The sequence below is a fragment of the Vigna unguiculata genome, chromosome 9, assembly GCF_037176805.1.
Source record: "Vigna unguiculata cultivar grain cowpea cultivar isolate G323 ecotype 2 chromosome 9, ASM3717680v1, whole genome shotgun sequence".
Classification (NCBI taxonomy): domain Eukaryota; kingdom Viridiplantae; phylum Streptophyta; class Magnoliopsida; order Fabales; family Fabaceae; genus Vigna; species Vigna unguiculata.
The window spans coordinates 16,481,392-16,490,727 of record NC_140800.1 but is presented as its reverse complement, the minus strand read 5'-3'; the positions used below and the strand labels follow the sequence as shown (position 1 = coordinate 16,490,727).

Below are 9,336 nucleotides of genomic sequence, written 5' to 3'. Positions count from 1 at the left end.
TTCACGGACCATTATTATTATTATTTTTTTTCAGCCTCCCTTGGCTGCCCCTTCTGCTAGGGTTTTTCTCTACCCTTTCACATTCATGCCTCAACTAATTTTTTAGAAAAAAAGAGAGTTAAATTTGGGTTCACCAAGGTTTGAACCCATAACATGCTCATCAACAAATCAATGCACAACCGCTCAAGTAATTTGTGACATAGGACTTGAACCTAAGTCCTCTCACATAATCAAGCACTCTCAACCACTTGAGCTAGTACTTTTCCACATCACATCAATCAATATTTAATGCCATAAAGGATCCCACTACCCGCATTTATTAATTAATTATTTATTTAATTAATTAATTTTCTCAAGTCTTACAATAAGGAGTTTTTGATGATCACAGATTTTTTGTTAGCCCCCTTAAGAAACATATACTTCAAGTGTGGAGGTAACACCTTTAATTAAGCTTTTGCTTCATTGACTTTGTTGCCAATCTTCAATTCTTCAATGTTCACCTCATGAGCAAGAATTTCCTTCACAATGTCAAGATTGGTCAAGCACTCATCAATCTTTTTCTCCTCCTCATCATTGAGAGTCTCAAAAGCATTGGCTAAAGCTTTCTCTAGAGGAGTTGAGGTGTGTAAAACCTTTTCAGAGCTCATGAGAACTCCATCAAACAACCTTGAATCTTTCCATGGTCTATTGGTTACACATAAGACTTCATTTATGCCTCAAGATCAGTATGTTCTTCATTGGATTGTTGCACAACTTCAAAACATTGAAAGTTACCTCCTCATCCTCATCTTTTAGTTTCAACGTTCCCTCATCCACATTGATGACAACCTTGGCTGTTTTCATGAATGGTCTCCCAAGAATGAGAGGTACGCCTTCATCTTCCTCCATTTTCATCACCACAAAATCCACTGGGAATTTGAGCTTATCTACTTGAGTTATCACATCTTCCATTACACCATAGGGGTATTTGATGGACCTATCTAACAGTTGCAAGGTCATCCTTGTTGTCTTGGCTTCGAGACCACTAATCTTTTTAAGCATAGGTAGGGGCATTAAATTAATGCTAGCCCCTAAGTCAACGAGAGTTTTCCCCATATCATGATTTCGAATGGTGTAGGGGATGGTGAAGCTACTTGGATCCTTGAAATTTGGAGGAAGATTTTTCTGAATAATGGCACTATAATTCCCTTGCATTTCAATTATTTCCTCTTCTATGTACTTCTTCTTCTTACCAAGGAACTCCTTCATGAATTTAGCATATGAAGGTATTTATTGTAGTGCTTCAGAAAAAGGGATCTTGATTTCAAGTTGCTTGAATATGTCTTTGAATCGAGCTAATTGTCTATCCTTTTCTTTTCTTGAAGGGTTATGAGGATAGGGAATGTGTTTCAAAACAACTTTCTCTTTTAGTCTTTTCTCTTTTTCTTTCTCCTCATTTTTATTTTCTTCTTCTTCTACAACAATCTCTTCATCAACTTCTTCTTCTTAGATCTCTTCTCCATTATTTTTCTTCTCTTTAATCTCAACTTCTTCTTTAGAACCTAGCCCAACCTCCTTTCCATTTCTAATGAAAATGGCCTTACATTGCTTTTTGGGGTTGACTTGAGTGTTAGCAGAGAATGAACCACCTTGTTGATATGCCTATTGCATTACCAATTGCCCCACTTGCACCTCCAAATTATTTATGGATGCATCCATATTCTTTTGGTTTTGAAGTGATAGTTTCATGAACTACTGGAATGTGTCTTCAAGCTTTGAAGTTCTATCGGACAAGGAGGTATGTTGGTAACTTTGTTGAGGTAGTGGTCTATTGGAAAGTCTTACTTGGCCCATGTTTGGGTGAGGTCTCTATCCTTGATTGTAATTCCATTATCGGCTCTGATTACCCATATAACTAACTTCCTTTTGAGATGTGTTTTGCATGGCACATTATCCATTAGTATGGTTTTCCCCACACAATTCACAACTTTGCACTTGTTGATGTTGAGCTAGAGAAGAATTTTAAAGTTCTTGAGGAAGTTGTGAAAGTTTCTTTGTGAGAGCTTTGAGTTGTTGGGTCATGATCTTGTTTTGAGCTTGTAAGGCGTCTTGATATTGAATCTTTAGAACACATTTCTTTTGCAAATGGGTTCTCTCATTATACACTTCGTTATCGCTAGATGCCATGTGTAAGACCCAGAAAATTCATACAAATAATAAGTAATAAGGTACGAGGAATGGGAGGTTGAGAATAACCTAAGGGAATTTCTTGATAAGCCTAGACAAGGAATAGTGCTTGCTCAAGTGATTGAGAGTTCTCGGTTAGGTGGAGAGGACTTGGGTTCAAGCCTTGTGTGTGTCAATTGTATGTTTATTTAATTGTGTTTTATTTTACAAATATATTGTGAATGCGGAGGTAGGACTTAACACAACATATATGTGTGAATTAAACGTGAAATATATGATAGCTTGATGGTTGTGGTTATGCTTGAGGGGTGGGAGGATGTGAGTTCGAACCTTGGTTGGCATAAGTTATATTTTTATGTTTAATGTTTTTGCTAAAGAAGGAAAAGCCTATAAACTCTAGAGCTCCTCTAAGAAATCAAAAAGGCAATTGTTGGGGAAGTAAAAGCCCATGTTAATGACCACTAGGAGTAAGGAAACCAGGCATGGGGAGCTGTATTTTCATGCTTATCTTTGTTGGTTTGTCTTCTCTTTGGTGTGTATTTTTTTGTTCCTTGCGCTTGGTGGTTCGTTAAACCTATGACCAAGTTGGATGGCAAAATTGTGATGTGGACACATGATTTCTATGGCATGAACCTTGTTTATGAACTTTTATCTTGTTTCCTTTCTGTGAGTAGTACGATGAATTGGTTTGATGTGTGATTCAAATGTTGTGATGGGAGGATTATAAAAGAATATTACTTTTCATTTCTATGTTAGATGGTAAAATTAAAGATTGATTTTTATCGTGACTATTGCCTTGATTAAAAATATACCATGCCTGTGTTTTCGACAATGGTTACGATTATACATACGAAATGGCATCTTTGTTTTTTTTTTCATTTTTTTTTCTTTAGTGGTAACGAAAGTGTGTTGGATGCAAGAGGGTTAGAGTTGAGTTTTTCATCGACAATGATGGCTTTCTTTTAGGTGAACCATTATAATAATTGTACTATATATATATATATATATATATATATATATATATATTACATATAAACTGGACTTTGTGTGTAGGATGTCATACAAGTATGAAAAGTAGTCTTTTATAGATAAAGTTTGGATGCGGTGGGGTTACGATGATCAGTGATTATAAAAAGTAAAAGAGGTTTCCGTTTTGGTTTTGCACTTACGTATTTAGTCTGAATTATAGGAAGTTTGCAGATGATATCATGATAATGTATCACATTTATAGAAATATATCTAGATTGAAGAAATTAAAGTAAGGAGTATTGATATAATAAAATATTAATATATTAAATTAGTTACGTGTTTGGTATTATTATATTGTATCATATATACATTATTACCTAGCTTTATATGAATATTATTTATATCTTGATTGATGACATTCTATTTTGGTTTTTAGGTAATATTTATGATATAAAGTTTTGACGTTTGAAGATTGTCAGTTTTATTTTTATAGAAATGAGTTGGATATAAAAGTTACTTAGGTTGAAAATTGGCAGAGTCTCTTTTATTTTATTTTAACTGAAATGTTTAACATTTTTAGGTGATTGTTTGGTTTGTGGTTTTTTTTCTTTCTTGTTAATGATGGGTCACTTTTTTTAGGAATTGTGCATTTGAGATAAAGAGAAAGGGTTATGTGATTGGAGTGAGAGGCTTGGTGTCGTGTTAAATTCTTTATTATGGTTTGGCATTTAATAAATTTCAATTTATATTTTATAAGTTTGTCAATTTTAGGGAAAACTTGAAGTACGGAAATGTTTTCTTTGTTTTAGAAGTAGCCATTTTTCTTTATTTCAAATTTATACTTGAAAACCTAAACAATATCTATATCTATCTATATATAAATATGGCCGAACGACGGGAATTGAACCCGCGCAAGGTGGATTCACAATCCACTGCCTTGATCCACTTGGCTACATCCACCCTTATAGTAAAAATGATCTATATCTCAAATTCTACCTTTTCATTATCCTTTTTTTTGTTTCTAACAAAGGAAAAAAAATATAAGGAATCATTAAATCAATAAAAAACGTATGTATAAATCTATAGAAATCTAAAAAAAAGATTACTAATCCAATATCCAATATAAAGGAGCAATATTAACAAAGTTGATATTGCTCCTTTATCCATTAACAGATGGAGCTTCCATCGCAGCTAGATCTAGAGGGAAATTATGAGCATTACGTTCATGCATTACTTCCATACCAAGGTTAGCTCGGTTAATAATATCAACCCAGGTATTTATTACACGACCTTGACTATCAACTACGGATTGGTTGAAATTAAAACCATTTAAGTTGAAAGCCATAGTGCTGATACCTAAAGCGGTAAACCAAATACCTACTACAGGCCAAGCAGCTAGGAAGAAATGTAAAGAACGAGAATTGTTGAAACTTGCATATTGGAAGATTAATCGGCCAAAATAACCATGAGCAGCTACAATATTATAAGTTTCTTCCTCTTGACCAAATCTGTAACCTTCATTAGCGGATTCATTTTCTGTGGTTTCCCTGATCAAACTAGAAGTTACCAAGGAACCATGCATAGCACTGAATAGGGAGCCGCCGAATACACCAGCTACACCTAACATGTGAAATGGATGCATAAGAATACTATGCTCAGCCTGAAATACAATCATAAAATTGAAAGTACCTGAAATTCCTAGAGGCATACCATCCGAAAAGCTTCCTTGACCAATAGGATAGATAAAGAAAACAGCAGTAGCGGCTGCAACAGGAGCTGAATATGCAACAACAATCCAAAGACGCATACCCAGATGAAAACTAAGTTCCCACTCACGACCCATGTAGCAAGCTACACCATGTAAGAAGTGTAGAACAATTAGTTCATAAGGACCGCCGTTGTATAACCACTCATCAACAGAAGTTGCTTCCCAGATCGGATAAAAATGCAAACCTATAGCCGCAGAAGTAGGAATAATCGCACCAGAAATGATATTGTTTCCATAAAGTAGAGATCCAGAAACAGGCTCATGAATACCATCAATATCTACTAGAGGGGCAGCGATAAAAGCGATAATAAATATAGAAGTTGCAGTCACTAAAGTAGGAATCATCAAAACACCAAACCATCCAATGTAAAGACGATTTTCGGTGCTGGTTATCCAATTATAGAAGCGACCCCATAGGCTTTCGCTCTCGCGTCTCTCTAAAATTGCAGTCATGGTAAAATCTTGGTTCATTTAATCATTAGGGACTCCCAAGCACAAAAATTCTCTATAATGCGAGAATTTGAGGACTTGTTATTCAACAATATAACATGACTTATATACCAGTGTCAACCAATACTAATATCCATAGTATGTTCTTATTCATTGGTATGTTCTTATTCATTTCGGTTTATCCGAATTTACCTTGTTTATCCCATTTCATTAATTCATAAAAAAAGTTTATTTTCTATATATCATTCTATTTATAGAAATAGAGAATAGAAATATAAATATAATACAACATCGATTTACAAAAATGAGTTGCCCGGGACTTGAACCCAGAACTAGTCGGATGAAGTAGATAATTTATTCTTGAATAAAATTCAACAATAGAATAAAACAAGAAAAAATCCCTCCCTAAGCCGTGTTTGCAGTTTTCATTGCACACGGCTTTCCCTATGTATACATCTAAACCTTAATTACTTGCCTAGCAAAAGACTCTAAGAAAGTGAAATATAATATTTAATTCATTAAACCCGAATCTTGACTCTGACTACATGAGCATTTCAAAATCCTATATATAGATATAGAAGACTAAAAAAAATGATTATTTTATCCTCATTGAATAAAAAAAAGGAAGTTCGTTTTATCAATTTACACTGATTTAAAAAATAACATAACCTATTTTCAATTATAAATAATTGACGAAATCGTTTCTTAAAAGAATATCCAAATACCAAATACGACCTCTATAAAACCTACGCAAAGTAAAAGAAGTTCTTGGAAAAATCAAAGAAAAAAGATCTTCTTCTGTAAAAAATTCTTCCAATAATTTTTCTGAACTTAATTTTTTCAAATAAATGTGCACAGTACTTTAATGCTTACGAGCCAAAGTTTTTATACAAGAAAACCGAAGTATATATTTTATTTGATAGAAACTCTTTTTTTTGCAGATCCATTGTAATAATGAGAAAATTTTCTGCATATGCGCAAAAATCGGTCAATAATATCAAAATCAGATAAATTGGCCCAAACCGGCTTACTAATAGGATGACCCATTACATTACAAAATTTTGTTTTAGCCAATGATCTCATTAGAGGAATAATGGGAACTATTGTATCAAGTTTTTTGATAACAATTTTAATAAGAAATGAATTTTGCAACATTTGACTTCGTACTACTGAAAGATTTAGTGGAATACTTAAAAAATAGCCTAAAAAGTGAAATGAATACTGAGATAATTCGTTTATATAGATCGTTTCTAGTCCAGCCCAAATATCAAAATGACATTGCCATAAATATATAAAATAGTATTTTCATTTATTTATCAAAAAAGGAGTAGTCTTTAAAACCAGAATTGATTTTCCTTGATATCTAACATAATGGATGAAAGTATCCTTAAAGAAGAAGAAAGTATATGAACAATTCTTAGTAGATACTTCTACAAGATGTTTTATTTTTTCATAGAAAAAAATTCGCTAAAAAAAACGCGAAAATGTTTTAATTGTAACTGAGAGGATTTGTTACGTAGAAAAAGAAAGATAGATTCATATTCCCATACATATAAATTATATAGGAACAAGAAAATTCTTCGATTCCTTTTTGAAAAAAAAGTAAAAATCCATTTTTTTGGAGGAAAAAGACTATTCCAATTATAATAGTAATAAAAAAAACAACCTTATTAAATGAAAGAAAGAGACATCTTTTATCGAATATCGCAGGATTTGAACCAAGATTTCCAAATGGATAGGATAGGGTATTCGTATATCTGACTTATAATTTAAATATATCAGTTGATCTTCGAAAAAGGGAAAGATCGAATGAATTGATTGAAAATTTTTATAAGATTTTACGATTTCTAATCCCCTTAAGGAAGAGCTAAATAATTGTAGAGAAAATAGAATATCCACGACGATACCAAAACCTTCTAATATTATTTGAGAAAAAAAATGATAATTATAACCCACAAAAGTATTTTTTTTAGAATCATTAACAAAAAGAATGAAATGAGTCATGAGCAATGGATTTATTGTTATAATCGACATTTTCTATAAAAAAGGACTCATGAGCATAAGCTAGTCCATAAATAGATTCCCGAAAAAAAAGTGGGTATAGGATGTCCTGGTATCGAGATCTACGGAGTTCTAAATATGCTTGATATTGCTCCATTAAAAAAGTCTATTTGGTTAAACAAAGAATCAGAGATTCATTGGATTATCAAATGATACATAATGCGATATGGTCAAAACAGAAAATTATAGGTATAAACATATACCTAGAGAAGTAAAACCCATTAACGGACTCTCTCTAATCGATTTTTTGCCTAATTTTTGTTCTAGGATATCGAGCTAATTAAGAATCCTTTATTTTTTTTTACCTAATCGCTCTTTTGATTTTGGAAAAAATATCTTTATCAATATACTCTTTCTTTTACACATTTATCGCTACCCCAAAATACGAAAAGATAATGGAAAATAGCTATATAGTTAGGACTCATAACAAAAATAAACCATTCACTAGAAAAGCTTTTCCCACATCAAGCACTAACCTATTTTTAATGTACAATTAGATGGGGTAATGATCCAAATAAAAAATAAATGAAAGCTCGATGCTTTTTGTTTCCCTATTAGAATTAGAACCACCAAGTTCCATCCCTTTATTAATCAAACCCAACAGAATTTTTTTTGTTACGAGCCAAAAATTCAAACAAAAATTTGAGCTGGATCCTAAAAGAATGAAATATTTTTAGAATTCTTCATTGATACGACATGCTACTTTTTCCAGTCATTCCTTTCTGGATCATTCGTGGTTTTACAAGCTCTACCGATAGTATCGACGAACCCATTGCTTCATAGAAATGCGTAAAAGATAGAGTCGCTCTTAAAAGCTGAGTACTCTACCATTGAGTTAGCAACCCTATTACAATTTAAAAAATAAGGTGGATATTTATACCCAATCGCAATCAAAAAAATAAAATTACAAAATTGAATTGTCTAAAAAACTAAAAAAGATATACCACCTATTTAAATACTATGTTCTTGAAATACTATGTTATAGTTATCCATTATTATTATTATATATATATATATATATATATATATATATATATATATATATATATATATATATTGGTATATATAGATCTAATATTTTCGTATATATATTCGTGTTTACCTTTCAATTCACTTACTTATTCATTAACAAAGTTTTTCTTGTTTGTGTCGCAGAAAGAAAACCAATGAACCTACCATTTGATGAAGTAATAACGCCTATTTAACGTAAGTAAGGTGATCAATTTATTCATGATCAAATTATTTATTTGATACAGTGTTGTCAATATTAGTATTGAAAAAAAAAATACAATCGAATTAATAAGATTTTCAATCTTATTAATTCGATTATTAGTATTATGTTAGAATTACTTATAAGAAAAATTATTTAATATATATATATATATATATATATATATATATATATATATATATATATATATATATATATATATCTTCTTTTATTCTAAAATGATATTTTAAACTAAAAAAATGTATAAAATTATAGAAATATAGAAATCAATAGGAAAATACAAATTTAATATAGAAATGGAACAACTTCCCTATTATGTGAAATTCACATCGAAAAAGGCAATAGCCAGTTTCCCTTATAAATTGTAATCACTTTTTTCGTAAAATATCATCTACTTGCTATGCTTCTATTCCAATACGAAAGATAGAAATCTATTTAATAATATATATATATATATATATATATATATATATATATATATATATATATATATATATATATATATATATATATATATATATATATATATATATATTCCTGATATTAAAATACTTAGTGTATTTTAATGTGGCTTAGTTTTGTAATCTGTTCTTTTCTTTATTTATTTCGTGATAGAATAATCATAAATTTTGAATCCTGGAACTTGTGGCGCTCGATGGCATGTTAAGATCGTTAGGCGGTTCAGAGTATA

At 31.2% G+C, this 9,336-nt stretch overlaps 2 protein-coding genes across 3 annotated transcripts; both read right to left on the bottom strand.

Annotated features, from left to right (window-relative positions):
- Positions 1 to 446: 446 nt before the first annotated feature.
- Positions 447 to 1,248, bottom strand: LOC146883624 (uncharacterized). The gene is made up of 2 exons (XM_085666657.1): positions 775 to 1,248; positions 447 to 632 (listed from the first exon to the last, which is right to left on the bottom strand). The coding sequence occupies exons 1-2, from the start codon at positions 1,246 to 1,248 to the stop codon at positions 447 to 449; spliced, it is 660 nt and encodes a 219-aa protein (XP_085522783.1).
- Positions 1,249 to 3,945: 2,697 nt separating this feature from the next.
- LOC146883623 (photosystem II protein D1-like) lies at positions 3,946 to 7,349 on the bottom strand. 2 transcript variants are annotated; one of them, XM_085666382.1, is made up of 2 exons: positions 4,825 to 7,349; positions 3,946 to 4,755 (listed from the first exon to the last, which is right to left on the bottom strand). In XM_085666382.1, the coding sequence occupies exons 1-2, from the start codon at positions 5,372 to 5,374 to the stop codon at positions 4,295 to 4,297; spliced, it is 1,011 nt and encodes a 336-aa protein (XP_085522508.1). In that variant the 5' UTR covers positions 5,375 to 7,349; the 3' UTR covers positions 3,946 to 4,294. The 2 variants fall into 2 exon arrangements, with proteins under 2 accessions (XP_085522508.1, XP_085522509.1); XM_085666383.1 differs by having other exon boundaries at positions 4,846 to 7,349.
- Between the last annotated feature and the right edge of the window lie 1,987 nt (positions 7,350 to 9,336).